Source organism: Lemur catta, chromosome 15 (genome assembly GCF_020740605.2).
Source record: "Lemur catta isolate mLemCat1 chromosome 15, mLemCat1.pri, whole genome shotgun sequence".
NCBI lineage: Eukaryota > Metazoa > Chordata > Mammalia > Primates > Lemuridae > Lemur > Lemur catta.
The window spans coordinates 54,406,379-54,425,488 of record NC_059142.1 but is presented as its reverse complement, the minus strand read 5'-3'; the positions used below and the strand labels follow the sequence as shown (position 1 = coordinate 54,425,488).

General features: G+C 57.8%; 2 protein-coding genes and 1 pseudogene across 3 annotated transcripts in view; 1 reads left to right on the top strand and 2 right to left on the bottom strand.

Annotated features, from left to right (window-relative positions):
- The window catches only part of DNAH17 (dynein axonemal heavy chain 17), a 101,571-nt gene that overhangs the window by 63,731 nt on the left and 18,730 nt on the right, over positions 1 to 19,110 (top strand). For both annotated transcript variants that reach the window (XM_045525703.1, XM_045525702.1), the window contains 16 exons: positions 466 to 613; positions 972 to 1,063; positions 2,401 to 2,562; positions 3,026 to 3,190; positions 3,383 to 3,574; positions 7,719 to 7,985; positions 9,554 to 9,715; positions 11,127 to 11,360; positions 12,119 to 12,283; positions 13,181 to 13,276; positions 13,429 to 13,646; positions 15,365 to 15,572; positions 15,875 to 15,990; positions 17,253 to 17,445; positions 17,725 to 17,960; positions 18,501 to 18,623. In XM_045525703.1, coding sequence (XP_045381659.1) covers positions 466 to 613; positions 972 to 1,063; positions 2,401 to 2,562; positions 3,026 to 3,190; positions 3,383 to 3,574; positions 7,719 to 7,985; positions 9,554 to 9,715; positions 11,127 to 11,360; positions 12,119 to 12,283; positions 13,181 to 13,276; positions 13,429 to 13,646; positions 15,365 to 15,572; positions 15,875 to 15,990; positions 17,253 to 17,445; positions 17,725 to 17,960; positions 18,501 to 18,623 — 2,777 coding nt within the window. The remainder of the gene's footprint in view (positions 1 to 465; positions 614 to 971; positions 1,064 to 2,400; positions 2,563 to 3,025; positions 3,191 to 3,382; positions 3,575 to 7,718; positions 7,986 to 9,553; positions 9,716 to 11,126; positions 11,361 to 12,118; positions 12,284 to 13,180; positions 13,277 to 13,428; positions 13,647 to 15,364; positions 15,573 to 15,874; positions 15,991 to 17,252; positions 17,446 to 17,724; positions 17,961 to 18,500; positions 18,624 to 19,110) is intronic.
- On the bottom strand, positions 3,682 to 4,396 carry LOC123620174 (annotated as a pseudogene).
- The window catches only part of PGS1 (phosphatidylglycerophosphate synthase 1), a 71,577-nt gene continuing 59,679 nt past the window's right edge, over positions 7,213 to 19,110 (bottom strand). Inside the window, exon 10 of the mRNA XM_045525706.1 lies at positions 7,213 to 9,691. The gene's annotated coding sequence lies outside the window, so the exon portion shown is untranslated. The remainder of the gene's footprint in view (positions 9,692 to 19,110) is intronic.

Below are 19,110 nucleotides of genomic sequence, written 5' to 3'. Positions count from 1 at the left end.
AATAAAAGTGCAGACACCCAGTTAAATCGGAATTTCAGATGAACAACAAATACTTTTTTAGTATAGGTGTCTTCCGTGCGATATTTTCAACACACTTATAATAAAAAATAATGTGTTTGTTACTTATCTGAAATTCACATTTAACAGGGCGTCTTGTATGGCGCCTGCAGCCCTACCCACGCAGACCTTCCTTCCGAACTGTCCAAGCGTGTGGGGACCCGGACACGACCCAGGCCTGTGCCCTCAGCCGCTCTTGCCTCGGCCAGAATTTTTCTTGAGAGCGTGAAGTAAACTGGCCGTTTCACACGTGACTGGTATTTAAGGCGACTTTGCCACACGCCAGGCACAGGAGGAAGGCTGCGCCTTCGACAATGCCCGAAAGACATTAGACAGTGAGGCAGGGTCGGGGTCTGCTCTCCCGAGAAGGTGGGACGGCCTGACCGAAGTCTGGTTGTTCCGGGGCAGCGCCACTTCTGCGTGTTTGCCGTGAGCTTCCCCGGCCAGGAGGCCCTCACGACCATCTACAACACCATCCTGGCGCAGCACCTGGCCTTCCGCTCCGTCTCCATGGTGGTCCAGAGGATGAGCGGCCAGCTGGTGGCCGCGGCCCTGGGTGAGCCGGCGCGTCCCGCTCCCGTCGGTAAAACCTCCTGCATTATGGGGCGGATGGGGCGTCATAGTTTCCCTGGTAAATATTTTATTTATACTTTTAAATCAATATTTTTTAACAAGGCTGTGTTTCAACAGGAGATACCATGAAATGCAATCGCTTCGGGGAGGTAGAGGGTAGGAGATTCGGTTCACAGAAATGACTTAGGGTAGAGCAGCACGCTCCCCCCTCAAAGAGCCGTGCAGATTTCTTACTGAAATCGTCACCATTTCGTAGTCCATTTGCTTTAGAAACTTAAGCTCTGCACTTCCTGGGGCCATTAGGAGTACGTAAGAATCGATGTGCCTTTTTCCTGTAACAGCCTTGCATCAGAAAGTCGCGGCAATGTTCCTGCCCACAGCCGTTAAGTTTCATTACATCTTCAACCTCAGGGACCTCTCCAACATCTTCCAGGTACCGCTCGTCCAGCCCTGCGCCAGGCCCACTCATGGCCAAGTCCCCGACCCACAGGTGCTCTTCTCCTGTCACGCTCTCCCGTGGGCTGCTGGTGGTGACGGCGACAGTGGAGATGGTGGTGACGGTGGAGATGGTGGTGGTGACGGTGGAGATGGTGGTGACGGTAGAGATGGTGGTGACGGTAGAGATGGTGGTGACGGTAGAGATGGTGGTCGTGATGGTAGTGACAGTGGAGATGGTGGTGGTGACAGTGGAGATGGTGGTGGTGACGGTAGAGATGGTGGTGGTGATGGTAGTGACGGTGGAGATGGTGGTGGAGATGGTGGTGGTGACGGTGACAGTGGAGATGGTGGTGGTGACGGTGGAGATGGTGATGGTGACGGTGGAGATGGTGGTGGTGACGGTGGAGATGATGGTGGTGATGATAGTGACAGTGGAGATGGTGGTGACGGTGACGGTGGAGATGGTGGTGGTGACGGTGGAGATGGTGGTGATGGTGACGGTGGAGATGGTGGTGGTGACGGTGATAGTGGAGATGGTGGTGGTGACGGTGGAGATGGTGGTGGTGACGGTGACGGTGGAGATGGTGATGACGGTGGAGATGGTGCTGCTGTGGTGATGGTGACAGTGATGTTGGTAGTCACATTTCCTCTCATTTCTTGCCTGCTTATTCCGAGTCAGGGATTGGGTTCAGTCCCTCACATGCCCATTTTCTCCTCCAAATGACACATTAGGTTGGCACTCACATCTCCGGTTTGCAGAGGGGAATCTGAGGCTCCGAGAGGTTGTCATTCCTCCCACGTTAAGTGTCAGCTCAAACGCCATGCCCTCACAGAGGCCCCTCCTCGTCACACACGCTGTCGCACTGCCCTGTGCGTGTGACTCACAGCACAAGCCTATGTGTAGTTGCCTTGCTGTTCTGTGTACTTGGCTACATCTTCCACCAGACTGTAAACACCACAGAGGCATCCCTGTGTCCCAGGGCCCAGAGAGTGCCCGGCAAAGGAGACCTCAGTGAGCACCTGTCAGTAAATGGCCACGCCAGGACTGGACCCAAATAAGCCTCCCTTGTCCCTTCCCCATTGTTCGTCCCATTAGAGGATGCAGCCCTTAGCCCTGCCTTGCGAGGAAACCCCTCCTGTCTCTCAGACACAGACACACGCCCTGGATTGCACGACTCAGTGCTCAGTGTCTTCCTGGCCCTGAGTAAATGTTGTGCCAGCAGCTTAACAGATCACTCCCAGGGGAAGTGACCACTTCCTCATCTCACCCGTGTGCGGCACTGGCGGCCTTGGTAACCGCTGCGGATGCTGACCGTCCTGTGCTTGGGGCAGGGACTCTTATTCTCCACGGCGGAGATTCTGAAGTTCCCACTGGACCTTGCCCGCCTTTGGCTGCACGAAGCTGAACGAGTGTATGGTGACAAGATGGTTGATGAAAAGGACCAGGACACGTTGCGCAGAGTCACCATGGCTTCCGTCAAGAAATTCTTTGATGTAAGTCAAGACACCAGATCCCTCCCCTGAGCCCAGAAAGGCGCCTAGAGGGCAGAATGTCTGGGGCCAGTGATAACTGCCACCCCCCGGGAAGGACCCTCTGCTGGGTGGGGAGATCCACGTTAGGTTCCACGCAAGGACTCCGTTACGTGGCCGTGGATGAGTGAGAGGCGTGGACCCCTCAGTGGATCGGGGTGTGATGAGCTCCCCCTGTCCACTGGGGGAGAAAGGCCCGGCTTAGCCAGTTCAGTGAGCCTTGGGGGTGACTCGGGCGTGTCCTTGGTGGAATCGTTTCTTTGGGCGATATTCCTGGCATGGTGGGGACTGAACCATTCCACCAGAGCATTTTGCCCAGTGGCTTGGGCCCCTGGAGACTTGGCCTGGCATCCTGGGGACCTCTTAGGCCACCTTGGCGAGGTACTGTAGTCACAGTGGTGACAGAAGTATCATCTTTTGGTTCTAGGATCTTGGTGAGGAACTCTTATTTGCCAAACCCAATATCTTCAGCCACTTCACTCAGGGGATCGGTGATCCCAAATACTTCCCTGTAACCAACATGGCTCACCTGAACAAGCTACTGGTAGACGTCCTAGATAGTTACAACGAAGTCAACGCAGTCATGAATTTGGTGAGTGTGCTCGAGCCGACAGCAAGGACAAGGGACCTGACATAGGTGCCCTCTCCCGTCTCATCATAAACATCTGCGTGGCGTTCTCCGGAGCTGCATGACTCACACCACCCCCTGGCGTGCCGAGAGTCTGTGCTGTGGACGGAGGAGACTCCGTGTGCCTGAGGTCGAGCCCCTCTCCGGTCTCCGCAGGTGCTGTTTGAGGACGCGGTGGCCCACACCTGCAGGATTAACCGCATCCTGGAGTCTCCCCGGGGGAACGCCCTGCTGGTGGGCGTGGGCGGCAGCGGCAAGCAGAGCCTGTCGCGCCTGGCGGCGTACATCAGCGCCATGGACGTGTTTCAGATCACCCTCAAGAAGGGATACGGGATCCCCGACCTCAAGGTGAGAGGCCAGTGTTCCGCGAGCTGCCCTCCGGGGAGGGGAGGTGGAGAAAAGTGCCCCCCCCCCCCGTCCCAAGATGAAGCCCAGCAGCACAAGGAATCTGAATGTCACCGACAGTGGGCATCCCCTGCACCACTGTCAGTGTCATCTATGGTGTCACGAGGGTGGCAGCCATCGACATTGCAGCCCACAGACAGGGCAGTCCCCGGGATCTCCTTAATGGTTCCAGAGAGTTCTCTGGATAAAGATTGGAGCTGCATCTGTCTGGCAATGTTGACAATCTCATCAAAAGTGGTATTTCCATGTGTTTAATGTTTTTCTGTTTCTGTCTCTCGGTGGCTCCTTGAGGGCTGTGATGATCAGGGCAGAGGCAGAAGGTGCCGCTTCGGTCTGGGCCTGTCAGTTCTGAGTAGTCAGTTTCACTGTAATCCTCAGACCCTTCCAGTCACTGGTTGCCTTGGCGATGTCATCACAAACTTTTCTGGAGACAGACCCAGGGGGCCGATCTTGGGGGCCAGGGCAGACGTGGCACTGACTTTGTCACTAGTGCCCCTCAGGTACATGACTTTGATCTTGTTGGAGTCGAACTTAGGCGGCACGGTGGAGGCGGCTGGCGTTGGGTGAACCCGGACTGGGGACGGCTGAAGAAAGTTGCACCTTGGCCTCCTCAGAGGTGAAAACTGAAAAGCATCTAAAGGGTTTTATCTGAGAAAGTGGAGGCCAGAGCACCTTTGGGCCAGTGCGCGTGCCCAGTGGCTCAGGGGAAATGGGTGTGTATCGATTACTCGATGGCTTTGAGTCCAGAAAGTCAACACGGGTCATGAAGGCAAAGGGACTAGATTCCCGCCCTGGGTCACTGGACACTGAATTGTCCCCTCTCCTGATGAAAGACCTCAGAGCCATTCCCAGGTGTCTAGTGCATGCCCGAGATTCCGGACAGCTGCATTTTGAGTTAATTAAATAAACATTAGGCAGGCAGGTCTCCCATGCCCAAGACATGCTTCTGAGGCTTTTTATTGATTTCTTATTCCTGAAAATTTGCTCTCCCAGGGAACTGTGTGCTAGTCAAACACTATTAGCCCAAAACAAATCATCGCGGTGCTTGAGATTAGCCCTGAAGTGATTGGACCACGCTACACAGTCCTGTCTCTGTTGGTGCTGTGGGGCTGGGATGATGCCAGGCCCGGGGGCAGCCCTCAGCGGACTGTCCCGCAGCACACGGCCCCGCGGGAGGCAGTTGCTGGCCAGGTGGCTTTTTCAGGCAGATCTGGAGCCCTGTCGGAGCTCAGCCCCCTGGGTGCAGGGGTGGGGTCGGCTGGCAGAGGCCTTGGGAGGGGCCGCGCAGACTGTGCTAGGGACAGCCCACCTCTGGGACAGCCTCTGCTTCTGGCTGTCACTGTTCTCGACTTCCCCAGTGGGTTCTGCTCTCCATGCAGAGGGACTGGCAGACTCTGCTAAATCCTAGCGTTGAGGGCAAGGTCGGCCTGAGAGGGGTGCTCCCCGGCCGCCTTCTGACCCGCGGCAGCGGAGGGCTGGCTCGCGGTTCTCGGGTTATCCCGCGGGGTCCGTCCACGCCGACTGCCCCACGTCCGCTTGGTGTCCTTCGCTCTGGCATTGCCTAGTTTGCACTGAGTGAGTCGCACTGGGCTGTGTTCACAGTCGCGCCCTTTTCCCTGCTCTGTCTCCTCGTGAGGGTTTGTCCCTGACCCCCCATGTGAGGTCCGACCGTGGGCTTCCGTCTCGGGATTGTTTTGCTCCCAGGTGCGGGCCCTGGAGATTCATCCCCATCCCCCCACCCCATTGTGAAGCAGCTTCGAGCCAGTCCTTGGTTGTGGTTTATTAAGTAGCTTCTGTGGATTCGGAACTGCGGGCAGAGATAAACAGGACTGGCAGTCCCTGTCTCACCAGGGCAGCCGGTCGCCGAACGGTTATGTGCTGTTGTTGTGCTCATAAAGGTGTCACAGCGAGAGGCCAGCCTCACACCCCGACCCACACCCTCGTACCCCCTCCAAATCTTGGCTCCATATTCCTCCCTCTCTGTCCGCAGTGACAGTGGCTACAGCCAGGAGAACTGCTACTGAATGTTTTGTAGCCAAAGAACAGGGACATGTGACCCCATTAATGCCAGTCCCCAGCCACACCTCAATACAGGTGACAGTTGCCCTCCATGCGGCTGAGCCGTCAGCAGCAGCCATGGGCTCTCAGCCACGTGGCGGGTGGCAGGGGACCCCTGGAGGAGATGGCCAATGCACAGCCAGACACGTGGGGTCCAGAAGTGCAGGAACAGGGTGGCCGTGGAGGAGGCTGTGCCAGGGAGTGGTGGGGAGGGCGAGGCAGAGGCTGCCAGAACCCCGGGCAGCCAGCGGCCAGTTGTGCAGGGCCAGGAGGGCAGGGCCAGGGCTGCTCCACGTGCAACAGTCAGGTGGGACCAGGCTCCAAGGCAGTGGGGTTGGCCACATGTCAGGGCTGCAGGGGTCCCAGGCAGGACGCAGCTGAGAAGAGGCCCCGTGGTCCTGGCTGGAGCAAGTTCTCCTTGGGGAGAGCCGGGGGTCAGAGCAAAAGGGAGGCCAGGGAGGAGGGTAGGCAGGGCCCAGCAAGGGCACTTTTCCTCAAGTGGAGCCACTTAGGTCCGTCCCTCGCCTTGTGGGCCACGGCCTGCCCAGGGCCTGTTGCCCCAACGCGGATCTGCGGCAATGAGCCGGGCTCTCCCCGGGCAGGACCCCTGGCTCCGCAGGCTGACCCGGTTCACAGCCCAACCTTGCTTTTCTGTGGCATCGTTCCGGCCCGCGGGAGGGAAGCCCTGCCCAGTTCTGCCGGCTGCGTGTAGGCCGTAAGTGGGGGCCCCGCTGCCGGCTGCTGCCCTCTGACCTGCTGGAGAAGCCAGGCTGTCCTTGCTGCCTCCGTGGAGCAAGGCGGGGTTAGACTCGCGTCACTGCACCTGGGGCCTGTGCTCTCCCAGGCAGAGCTGTCCTGGCTTTTACAGCTTATCAAAAAATACCAGCTCTGAGTCTTGCTTTGGACCCTGGTCAACTCCAAAAGAGGGACCTTGGTGATGTTTCTCTCCAAACACAGGGACTTCAGGGACTCGGCCTTGCTTCCGGAGGGTGGACCTATGCCATTCGGGGTGTCTATAGCAAACATTTTTTAAAGCCTTTTAAATAAGTACAGAAGCTCACAGGTCTTATTTTAAAGATTAGATACTATAGACAGGCAAATCGCCGAAACCCTGGAAATTCACGTTAATACTCGGGGGACCCTGGCAGACTTTTCTTAGCGTGTATACACACGTAAACCGGCATGTTTCCCAAAAATAGCAGTTGCTCATACTGCTCTGTGATTTGGGGGGGGGGTTTACTCCATTTTTTTCTTCCAAAATTACTCTAAGACCATTTTGTCCAGTCACTTCTTTAGACCCTACTGGGAGCGTGAAGGAGCTTTGCTGCGTGAGCCAATGGCTCCGAGGACTCATGTCTTCGCGGGCTGGGACTCCCGACCCGAGCCTGTGCTGGGTCCACTCAGGGCCTCTCTTGAGGTTTCCATTTGAGAGTGTTTTTTTTTTCCTTTTTTGTGTGTGCAGTAAAATACACATAACATAAAATTTACCATTTCACCATGTTTAATGGCAGGTCAGTGGCACTCAGCACATCCACACTGCTGTGCCACCATCACTTCCATCCATCTCCGGAACGTTCTCATCTTCCCCAACTGAAACTCTGTCCCCACGGAACAAGCCCCACTCCCCGTGCCCCAGACCCTGGCACCTTCCGTCCCTGTGAATTTGACTACTCTGGGGACCTCGTAGGAGAGGAATTGTGCAATACTTGTGCTTTTGTGACCGGCTTCTTTCCTCCTGGCGTAATGTCTCCAAGGGTCACCCACGGTGTGGCACGTGTCAGCATCTCCTCCTTTCTAAGGCCGAGTGATATTCCACCGTGTGCACGGGCCACGTTTTGAGTGTCCCTCCCTCGGGGACACCTGGGCTGTCCTCTTGGCTGTGCTCCACTCAGGGTCTCAGGTCTCCTCCCGCGGACCCTGCGCGTTTCTCACAAGGCTGAGCCCCGGTGTCCACGCCGGGTGGTCTCGGGGGCCGCCTCCAAGCCAGCGTCTTCTCGCCAAGCCCCTGAGCGTGTCCTTGTTCGCCCAGGTGGACCTCGCCGCTCAGTACATAAAGTCTGCCGTGAAGAACGTGCCCTCCGTGTTCCTGATGACGGACTCCCAGGTGGCCGAGGAGCAGTTTCTGGTGCTGATCAACGACCTGTTGGCCTCAGGGGAGATCCCCGGGCTGTTCTCGGACGATGAGCTGGAGAACATCATCTCCTCCATGCGGCCGCTGGTCAAGTCCCTCGGCCTGACCGACACCCGGGAAGCATGTTGGAAATTCTTCATTGAGAAAGTGCGCCGGCAGCTCAAGGTAGGGCTCTGGCGGCGGGGTCCCAGGAGCCCAGCGTGGCACCCGCTGCCCACGGGGCCCAGGTCTTTACTCCGTGTGGGGCCGGGGGACTGCTCCTCCCCGGACAGGGAAAGCCGGCGGGGGAGGGGCTGCCTGACAAACCGCAGCCTGGAGGTTATTTCACCTGGGCCGTTAGAGACGCCGAGGGGCTCAAGTGTCTTACGGTTGTCCCCAGTGTCCGTGGGTGGGCAGGGTCGGCTCCAGGACCCTTTGGACACCGAAACCTGCAGGTGCTCCAGCCCCTGATCCAGAATGGCACAGTGTTTGCGTACAGCCCGTGCACACCCTCCCGTATGCTTTAAACCTTAGCTTACTTATAATACCTGAGACAATGTCAGTGCTATGTGGATAGTTGTTATACTGTAGTTTTTATTTGTATTATTTTTTATTGTTGTTATTTTGGGTTGTCGTTTTCCCTGAATATTTTCATTCTGTAGTTGGCGGAATCTACAGATGTGGAACCCTCAGGTACAGAGGCCGAGTGTATTAATATGTTAACATTAGTATGTTAGTGTTAACGCCTCCTCCCCACCCGTGGCCAGTGAGTGCACCTTGACCCCAGTGTTCCCAGTAGGGACAGTCGGCTGAACTGCCCTAGTAAGATGAGGGCACCTGGGGTCCGTAGGTTCCAGCCTGTCCAGAGCTGAGTGAGGGTGGCTGCCATGGTGTGCTGGCACTGCCCCTGGAGAGAGGGGGCCACCCCAGAGCCCCCCAGGCACCTGCTGCTCATCACTGTTCCCTGGCTGGAGTCAAACAAAGAAGATGTCTCTGTCCCCCCACTCTGGGTTGCACAGTCCAAACAGCGAATGTTATTTTAGGGGCTAAAGGTGTCCCCTGACGGGTGCTGCCTGCTCCCGGCTCTTCTGGAGCGCCGTCCTGCCAGCACCGGACTGTCCTGGCGCCCTCACATCTCCAGTGAGAGCTGCAGTCAGCTGAGCACCGAGCTGTCCCCGTCAATGGCCACTTGCAGTGAACCACCCACTGTACCATGAGAAGGGACCAGAGAGCAAGGACAGGGCGGGAGGCTGAGGCTCCAAGAGAAAGGTGGTCCCAGTCCAGCAAGAGAGACCCCGGGGCAGCACCTTCTCCAGCTGGGGTCGCAGGGAGTCCCCAGGCTGTCTGGGAATTAGCTGCTGCTTTGGGGCTTGGAGGAGGCTCCGTGTCTCTGGGGGCAATTCCTGTGGAACCCAGAAAAGACTCTCCGTCCTTGGGCCTCGCCTGCCCCATGCGGATGCCCATTCCCCACTCCTTCCCTCGCCCAGCCTGTGGGAAGAGGCAGGGGCCACTTCAGGAGGGATTGGGGCTCCCCCCACCTCCGCACCCTCACAGCCCTGGTGAGGGCGTGAGGTCAGGTGAGCGCATGTCCACGGCCACACAAGGCCCGCTCTTCCAGCCCAGAGTCAGGGGGAGCCCCTCAGACGTTCAGAGATGGAGCCCCGCAGAGCAGGCCACTCCCAGGGGAGCTTTCTCATGACCGATGTGGCTCCGCACGCCATCCCCAGTGACCGCCCGTCCGTGTCCCACACCAGGTGATTCTGTGCTTCTCCCCCGTGGGCTCCGTCCTGCGCGTGCGAGCGAGGAAGTTCCCCGCGGTGGTCAACTGCACGGCCATCAACTGGTTCCACGAGTGGCCGGAAGATGCCCTGGTGTCCGTCAGCGCTCGCTTCCTGCAGGAAACCGAGGGAATTCAGGTGAGTTTCCAAGGCCGCGTCCGCTGGAGCTCGCGAGCCCAGAGGTCAGGGGCAGCGACCGGCCGCTTGGGGATGAGGACCCTGAGACTAGGGAGAGCCGAGTGGGGCAGCTGCTTTGGGTGCCACAGTTAAGGGGGCACCAAAAACCCCAGGAATCATGAGAAGTGATGTTTTAATGCAATACTTTTAAAAATCAAAATTAATGCTAACAAAACTCATGACAAACAAAGTATCAAAATGGTGAACTAAGACAGGCTGTTGTTTCTGTTTCACAGCGCTGCCACGCTGTGCCATGGGAGGGGGTCTCCACTGAGCACCCCCTGCCCTGCGCGGCCGAGGCCCCCCAGGCCTGTTCAGGAGGGTTGACAACAAATGGCCTGACAGACTGGCCCAGGTCCGGCATGGACTGGACGGTCTTTTCACCGTGACAGGTGTATACAGGCGCACAGCCTCGGGCTCTAAGGCGACTCTGCCTGGCCCTTCTCGGGGGCGTGACAAGTCTGACCTCCTCCTGCAGCTGGTGCCACGTTCAGAGGGGGCTAATTGCCCACCTGGAAATGAGCATCAGCCCCTGCCCCGCTCTGACCGCGTCGGGGCAAGTGCCGGGCAGCCCACGCTCGCCACGCGCATCGCCACGTCTCACCTACCCTGAATGCACGTCCCGTTACACAGTAGGATAGAATATGCTCAAAATTAGCTTTTTTCCCTAGTTTTTAAAGATGGGAAAAAGAGCCTGCTTGTCGGCAGAGCGTTCGCTTATGAGATGGGCCGTTCCCGGTCGCCCTGCCGTTCAGAGGGGCCCTCTGGGCACGGGTTTGTGCTTCCAGCAGCTTCCTAGCAGCGGGGGCCGCTGTGGGCGTGCTGAAGTGTGTGTGGTGGGTGGATTAATTAGTTTCCAAAGTATCCTGAATTAAAATTAATATTGCTTGGACAATTTCTGGGGCAAAACACCCAGTGCCCAGGAGGGCTGGAAAAGAGGTACTAAGTCCCAGGACCCGACATGGGAAACGCACAGTAAAAGTTGGCTGAATTGCCGAGTATGACAATGTTCCCAGCCCTGTGCTCTCCCAGGTGTGCAAGTGTGAGTGTGTACGTGCACACGCGTGCATCTGTGTGCACCAGACGGATGGTGACGAGAAGCTCGGCTGTGTCCCCCGCACTGAGCTAGACCCTTTGGTGCACGAAGCCACGACAGCCGGGCAGGCACTGGGGCTCCCAAGCCTGTTGACAGTCAAAGGCCGAGGTCGACAGGCCTCAGAACAGCTCATCCAGGTTCCGGGCAAGCCTGGGAAGGCCCACCTCGCTGCCTCCCTGTGGCCGGCAGCAGCCTCCCCGTGCCCTGGGCCCCTGGCAGGGAAGGGGTCATGCAGGAGGGGGTTCTGGGGATGACCGGGTCGTCTCACCTTTGTAGCCAGAAGTCAAGGCTTCCATCAGCCTCTTCATGGCCTATGTGCACACCACCGTCAACGAGATGTCCAAGGTGTACCTGGCCACCGAGAGGCGCTACAACTACACCACACCCAAAACCTTCCTGGAGCAGATCAAACTGTACCAGAACCTGCTGGCCAAGAAGAGGGCGGAGCTGGTTGCCAAAATCGAGCGTCTGGAGAACGGGCTGATGAAGCTGCAGAGCACGGCCTCCCAGGTAGGGACCGTCGCCCACCTGTGCAGGTGCCGCGGCCGTCACAGGCTTCTCCGGGGGGTGGTCCCATGTGGCACTGTCACTACGTGCAGTAAGGTGAGCGTGATTCCTACCTTGGAGAAACGTGCACTCCTAGACCAGACAGAGCTGGCATGCGTGCTCTGACATGTTTAAGTGGACGGGCCTCGCTTTCACGTGTTGTTGTCACAGCAGTGACGGTGCCACGCCCTGCCCTGGTGAGACCTGGTCCTCAAGTTCAACGCAGTCCATGACAGTGCATCATTCTTACATGCCATTCGCACCGTGGGGCCCGGCTCAGAAAGCTTCCTCCGTCCTCCTTTCACCCTGTGTTGATTTTCAAGCGTCCTGCCTGGCCTTCAGTATCCTCCGTGACACAGGCCTGGCTTCCTGGGAGCCCAGTAATAGCCGCCTCCTCCCTGCCCGACTTGTGGACAAGCTGGGGCCTCGCACTTGCTTCCGGGAGGGCCCTTTGGACCCCGCCCCCAAGCTTTCCTTGTCACTCTCCCACCAGCCCAAGCGCCCCTCAGCCTCCCCAACTCCTCAGCGCTGTGACTCAGTTGGCATTTTTCTGTCCGGTCACCTGCACCACCAGCCCTTTGAGTGCCGGGACTGTGTCTGCTGCTTGTGGCCCTGTGTGCACCGTCCCTCAGAGATACCGAAAAGGCTCAGTCCCGCCCGGCAGAGGGTGGCGTGTCGCCCGCGGCCCCAGCTCACCCATCCCTTGGCCTCTCCGTCCCCAGGTGGACGATCTAAAAGCCAAGCTGGCCATCCAGGAGGCCGAGCTCAAGCAGAAGAACGAGAATGCAGATAAGCTGATCCAGGTGGTCGGCGTGGAGACCGAGAAGGTCAGCAAAGAGAAAGCGATCGCCGACGAGGAGGAGGTGAAGGTGGAGGTGATCAACAAGGTAGGCGGAGGCTGCTGCCCTGCCCGCCGTGACTCCCGCAGGCCCAGGGAAGGCCGAGACCTGCACACACGGGCGAGTTTCCCAAACCAGCAGGGGCCCGGAAGGGAGGGCGTCTCTCCCGGGCGCAGGGCCCCAGCTCAGAGCTGGCTTTCCTGGCAGAAATGCCCAGCCCTGTGGCCGAGCTCCTGAAAGTGCAGCCCAGGCCACGGTGGCAGCAGCAGGGGGACGCGTAATAAATGCAGGGTCTCAGGCCCCCTACAGCTCTGCCCAACGGCACCTGCTTTTTAACAAGATGCCAGTGTCCGTGAGCACGTGAGGGTTGAGAAGACCCCCCAGGGCCCTGGTCCTCAGAATCGCTGCTCTGGGACCCCGCAGGGGGCAAGATGTCACCGTCCAGGGGGGATGCTGACTGGTTTTGGTGCGTAGCCAAGGCTGAGAAGCGCCACTTGGGGGGAACGTCTTCATCACTTTGGGGCCTGATTGTTTAAATTCAGAATGCACGGTGATTAACTGCTCTTGAGTGAGTAAATGGACCGGCCCATCAGTGAGGATGTTCTTACTTCCTTAAAGAGAGGATGGGCTACACTCTCTGAATGTACCGTTTGGGGGGATTACAAGATGGTCCCAGAGACGGTAAGATCTCCAGGCCAGTGGATGGTCTGGGTGGCCCCTGGACTGGACGCTCCAACCGATAGGAGGAAGAGGAGGGGCGGGAGAGAGGCAGGTCCAGACTGCAGGGCTGTCAGCGAGGGGCACAGCCCCCAAGTGCAGCCTCCTCCTCGGAGCTCAGACCTGCTGGGGTCTGGGCTGCGGGTGGAGAGACAGGCCCACCCCCTCCGCACCCCCTCACTGCTGCCCCTACACACACACACGCCCCCCTGTCCGGCTTCCTTCCAGAACGTCACTGAGAAACAAAAGGCTTGTGAGACAGACCTGGCCAAGGCAGAACCAGCCCTGCTGGCCGCACAGGAAGCGCTCGATACTCTGAATAAGGTAAAGAGGGAACGAAGAAAAGGGGACCCCACCCCCTGGCCTGAGCGGAGGGGACGCGGCTTTAGCAGTCGCTGTAAGGGGTGACTCGCCCCAGCAGCTTCCTCAGGGGCATCGCGAGAGCCCAGCTAACCCACCCCACCTGCTGTTCGCAGAACAACCTGACAGAGCTGAAGTCCTTCGGGTCCCCCCCAGATGCCGTGGTCAACGTCACGGCCGCCGTCATGATCCTGACGGCGCCCGGGGGGAAGATCCCCAAGGACAAGAGCTGGAAGGCTGCGAAGATCATGATGGGCAAGGTGGACGTCTTCCTGGACTCACTGAAGAAGTTCGACAAGGAGCACATCCCCGAGGCCTGCCTGAAAGCCTTCAAGTGAGTCGCGTGGCTGCGCCTCAGGGGGCCCGAGTCCTCCTCACGTCAGGCGCCACGTGGTCCAGAATTTCCTCCCACAGCGACCGGCCCCTGGATGTGTGCTTGCCGGGTGGGGGTGGGGTCTTGCTTGGGCTGCGGGGAGGAAGGTGGAGCCCCAAAGATGGTGGGCGACCTTTGGGGCAAATCTGGCCGCACCTGGTGGCACAGGGTGCCCGGCTCCTGCGGCCTGGGCGGGAAACCGCGGCAGCCCCTCCCCACAGCGCACCTGGGGCCAAAGCACACAGCTGGACACGCGCAGACTGCACGGCAGCAGGACACCCTCAGGACACAGGTCCTTGAGCGAGGCCAGCTGGGCCCCCCACACATACACGTATACATGGGTGCAATGTGTGTGTGTGTGCGTGTGCGTGCACGTGCACGCACACAGTGTACATGCGAGTGCACACAGACACATGTATGCATGCATATATGCACACATGCACACACAGTTAGGCTCTGGCGTGCATCTTTCTTTCTTGCCACTGGACCGACTGCAAAGGTCCCGTACCTGGAAGGACCCCCCCACAGGGCTGGCAGGGGCTCCCTCTGGGGTGGGCCATGGCCCTTGGGAAGGGTGTCACAGGGACTCCACTTTTTACCCATAAATGTCACCGAGGCTCTCCACTCTGTAAGTGCTCCAGGCCCACTTCCCCCCACAGGGCTCCCTGCTCGCCATCCCCTGGCAGCCCAATTTCAGGGTCCCCAACCCGGACTGAGGAAGAGGGCCATGCCCCCGAGCCCAGCAGCCAAAGCTGGGGCCCCCGTAGCTCCCAGCTCCTCCAGGGAGCAGGAGGGCTGGACACGGAAAATGTTTGGCAAACACAGAAGAACGCAAGGTGCAAGAGAACAAGCAAGGCTGTGCGGCAGACCGGCCTCCAGGCCGTGGCCACGGTCAACGTTGGGTGTATTTTTCAGTCTGTTTCTAAAGTTTTTTTCATTGTTGAAATAATACGGTACATACACAATTATTTGTTCTGCTTTTACTTTTCACTTAACATTGTTGACAGGAACCACTTTTCCCTGTTATTAACACACTTCGCAAGCTTGATTTAACTGTTGTATGATCTTGCCATAGATGAATCCAGCTCTTCCTGCTTTGTTGAACATTTAGGCTGGTTCCATTTGCTATTACAAATGACGCCTCTCTGAATGTCTTCTCCTTGTCACCCAGCAAACTTCTGGGCTGCCGCCATCCCACACCGTTTGGTGTGTGTTTGAAGGATGCAAACTCATTTTCACATTAGGCCAAACACAGCGTAACGTAGACCAGAGCAAGAAACACGGGCTGTATCCCAGCCTCAATTGAAATTGCTTTTCAATCAATACCTTGAATTATCCATTCAAATTTCTTTGTGTGGATAGTTCCGTTTGTTATATTTAATGATGTTTTCATCATTTTTAAAATACTAGTTTCCAAAGGGTCTACACTACACCAGTGGGCATTGTTCTTGGTCACTGTAACGTCATCTCTTACACGTCTCATCCCTGTGACCTTATCATTTGAGTCTCCTGGTGCCCATCTTAGGAAATCGGGTCATGCCACCTGGGCCAGTGGGAGTGACAGAGTAGGGCACTGCCCCATCAGAGCTGTGCCGCCTTGGGCGAGATGCTCAGCCTCTGTGGGCGTGTTTCCTCAGAATAAGGCAGGGAGACTCTGGCTATCTGGTGTCCCCTGCCAGGCCTTACCAAGGCAATCCAACGTTCGACCCCGAGTTCATTCGCTCCAAGTCCACGGCTGCCGCGGGGCTGTGCTCCTGGTGCATCAACATCGTGCGCTTCTACGAGGTCTACTGCGACGTGGCCCCCAAGAGGCAGGCCCTGGAGGAGGCTAATGCAGAACTGGCAGAGGCACAAGAGAAGCTGTCCCGGATCAAGAACAAGATTGCCGTAAGTGCTGGCTCGCTCGCGTCCCTGTGAAACACCAGAGCCACTTGCTCACGCTGCCAATCGATATCCCTGTTTAAAAGGGGTTGGCACCGCCGCTGCCACGAATTATTGAGCAGCACGGAGAACGCAGGCGAGGGAGGGGCCGGGTCATGCCTGGGGCCACTTGGCCTCCGTGGCCCTCGTGCTCCAGGCGCTCCTGGCCTTCGGGGGAGCCCCTCACAGGGCCCGGCCCTGCCGCGCTCCCGGGGGTGCTGGGAATGCCTCGCGCTGCTGTCCCAGGACCTTTCCGACTGTGCCTCCAGGAACTCAATGCTAACCTGAGCAACCTCACCTCAGCCTTTGAGAAAGCAACAGCCGAGAAAATCAAGTGTCAGCAAGAGGCCGAAGCCACCAACAGGGTGATCTCACTGGCCAACAGGTAGCAGCTCCTCCCACACCCTCCCTCCTGCCTCCCACACCCCCGAAAGGCACAAGCCCACCCTGAGGCCTTTGGAGGAAGAGGAAGGAGCCACGTTGCAGCTTTCACTTTTTGGGCTCAGACCTCGTCCTCCTGTGCATTCAGCGACCTTTGGGAAACGTGCCCTCCTGCAGTACAGGGTTCCGAGTAACCCAGACCTGCCCGGGACGCGTGTCCCGAGGGCCTTGCCCCAGAATCCACTGTCACCCACGACGTGGCGTGGGGTGCGGGCTCCCAGGGTCACTGCACAGCCAGGGCGCACCCACTTTACAGTTTCTGTCACGGATTTGGGGTCTAGGGCAGTGCTGCCTGCTAGGAGTAGAACATGGGCTACATCTGTCATTTGAGCTTTTCCAGTAGCCACGTTAAAGAAGTACAAGGAAACAGGTGAAATTAATGTTAATCATATATTTTAACCCTAGATAGCCAAAATATTATCAATATTAAAATCAGCAATCAGCTATTTCACGTGCTCACTCCCACCCTGTGGCCTCGAGGCCCCGTGTGTGTTTTACACAGAGACCAGGTCTCGGTGCAGACTGGCCGCCAGCTCAGGAGCCACGGGGGGCTCGAGGCTGCCACACTGGGCCTGACCTCACCTGGCAAGAAAAGCAAGGTGGTCTCTAGGTCACGGGGGAGCGAGGGCTGCTCAGGTGGCCACAGACTGACCTCAGTGGGCCTAACTGGACAACCTGGACGTTCAACAAAGACGTCAACACTTTCAGGCTCACGGTGTGCCATCTGGGGTCAGGGACGGCCCTCAGGCTGCTGGCCTGAGAAGCACAATGCTTGCCCTGCAGTCCCCACTCCACGCAGGGCCAGGTCCCCTCTGCATGCCACATCGTCCTGTGGCCACCACAGTCCCCTCCTGGGCTCCGCCACCCGCTGGTTGAGCAAGTGCTTGGTGACATCCAGGCAGCATCACCAGCATGGGGAGAAGTGGTCAAATAACGTCAGCATAGACGGGCATCTTCGACACAGGCACAGACGGCTTGGGGCAGGGAGGGGCAGGGAAGGGCAGGGAAGGGCGCTGTTCCCAGGGGCCTCCAAAAAGCATTATTTTTGTTTCCCCAATACTCCCAAAAGCATTTTCATTATTGAGCCACCAAGCCAAGTGCAGATTTGAAACTCTGAAGATTCAGACATTCAAAGGTGGAGGATTGGCCTTGTCCCGCCCTCTGACTTGGGCAAATGCGTTTTATTTTCTCCTGTTCCCGTTCCAGGCTGGTGGGGGGACTGGCCTCGGAGAACGTCCGTTGGGCGGAATCGGTGGAGAACTACAAGAAGCAGGGGGTCACGCTGTGCGGGGACGTCCTGCTCATCTCTGCCTTCGTCTCCTACGTGGGCTACTTCACCAAGAAATACCGGAATGAACTGATAGAGAAATTTTGGATTCCTTACGTCAATCACTTGAAGGTAAGAGGGACGGCCCTGTTCACCATGTGGGAAATCCGGGGCTGAGGCTCCGGCCCAGTCGGGGTTCAGCACGTGGCCCGGTGATGCTGACACTGACGTCGCTGCCGGCTGAGTTACGAGCAGCTCCGTCCAAAGTGAGGCAAAGGGCCGTCCCCACCCAGATCGCCCGGCTGGTCCTGCGTCTGAGTGCGGCTGAACCACAGCAGTATTTGCACGGCTGCTTTCCACCGCGTAGTAAGGTCGGATCACCCTCCTGAGAAGAATGCCCTCCCCCGGCAGTTCCCCATCCCCATCACGGAAGGCCTAGACCCCTTGAGCCTGCTGACGGACGACGCGGACGTGGCCACCTGGAACAACCAGGGCCTCCCCAGCGACCGCATGTCCACCGAGAACGCCACCATCCTGTGCAACACGGAGCGCTGGCCCCTGATCGTGGACGCCCAGCTTCAAGGAATCAAATGGATCAAAAACAAATACGGGAGTGAGCTGAAAGCCATCCGCCTGGGCCAGAAGAGGTGTGTGAGCGCGGAACAGGCTTAAGGCAGCCACTAGGCCCCCCGGGGCCAGAAACACACCGTGGGCCCCTCACAGATGCGAGCGCTGCCTGCGGGTTTAAATATGCAGCCCTGGGGAACAGCACGGTAGTGAAGAGTTAAACTCGGGGTTCTCCCTGCCCCCATCACCTGCTCTCCTGCAGGGAGGAGCCAGGCCCAGGCTCTCCACCTGGGTTCGCATCCTGCCTGGCCTTGCTGCCTATTTCCCTGGTCCGTGTGGTTTGTTTTCTCATCACACATGAGAAACCGTGGCTGGAAAATCGGGTGCAATGCAGATGTGAAAGTGTTTGCCTCTGCAGCGGTGAATCTGCTCAGAGCTGCTCCCGTGCTTACCGCCACGCCCGGCAGAACACGGGTAGCTCACAGAGAAGCCCTTCAGCTCCTGTTGGGAAAGGCTGAGCTGTTGGAGCAATGAGCCTGGGGCTCCTAGGGCACCTCCCCCTGCCACTGCCGTCTGTCACTGGGCCCTCTCGTTGAGTGGCTCCTGTGCTGTGCCTGCAGCTACCTGGACATCATCGAGCAGGCCATCTCAGAAGGGGACATCTTGCTCATCGAGAACATTGGGGAAACCGTGGACCCCGTGCTGGATCCTTTACTGGGCAGGAACACGATCAAAAAGGGAAAGTGAGTAGTTGTCTCCACCTCCGTGGTTTAGTCCGGGTGACACCTGCCCTGGTGAGCAGCAGCCTTGGCAAAGTGCCCCACCAGGAATGCACCAGCGGTTACTAGTGGTCACCTCCAGAGGGCAGCCCTTAGTGGGGACATTTTTCTTCTTTCTGTTTTTATGCATTTTGCAAATCTTGGTACTGTATTCCCTTTTTTAAATTCAGGTGAAATTCCCATAACATGAAATTAAGCAGATTGCAGCAGGAGCATTTAGTACTCACAGTGCTGTGCAGCTGTCACCTCTGTCTAGTGCCACGACGTTGTCGCCACCCCAAAAGGGAGACCCCACCCCATTCAGCGTCACTCTTCATACTCCTCCCTCCTGGGCCCTGGCAACCACTGATCTACCTTCTGTCTATGGATTTGCCTGGTCTGGACGGTTCATATGAGTAGAATCACACACTGTGGGCCATTCTGTGTCTGGCCCTTCTGACTTTGCATGCAG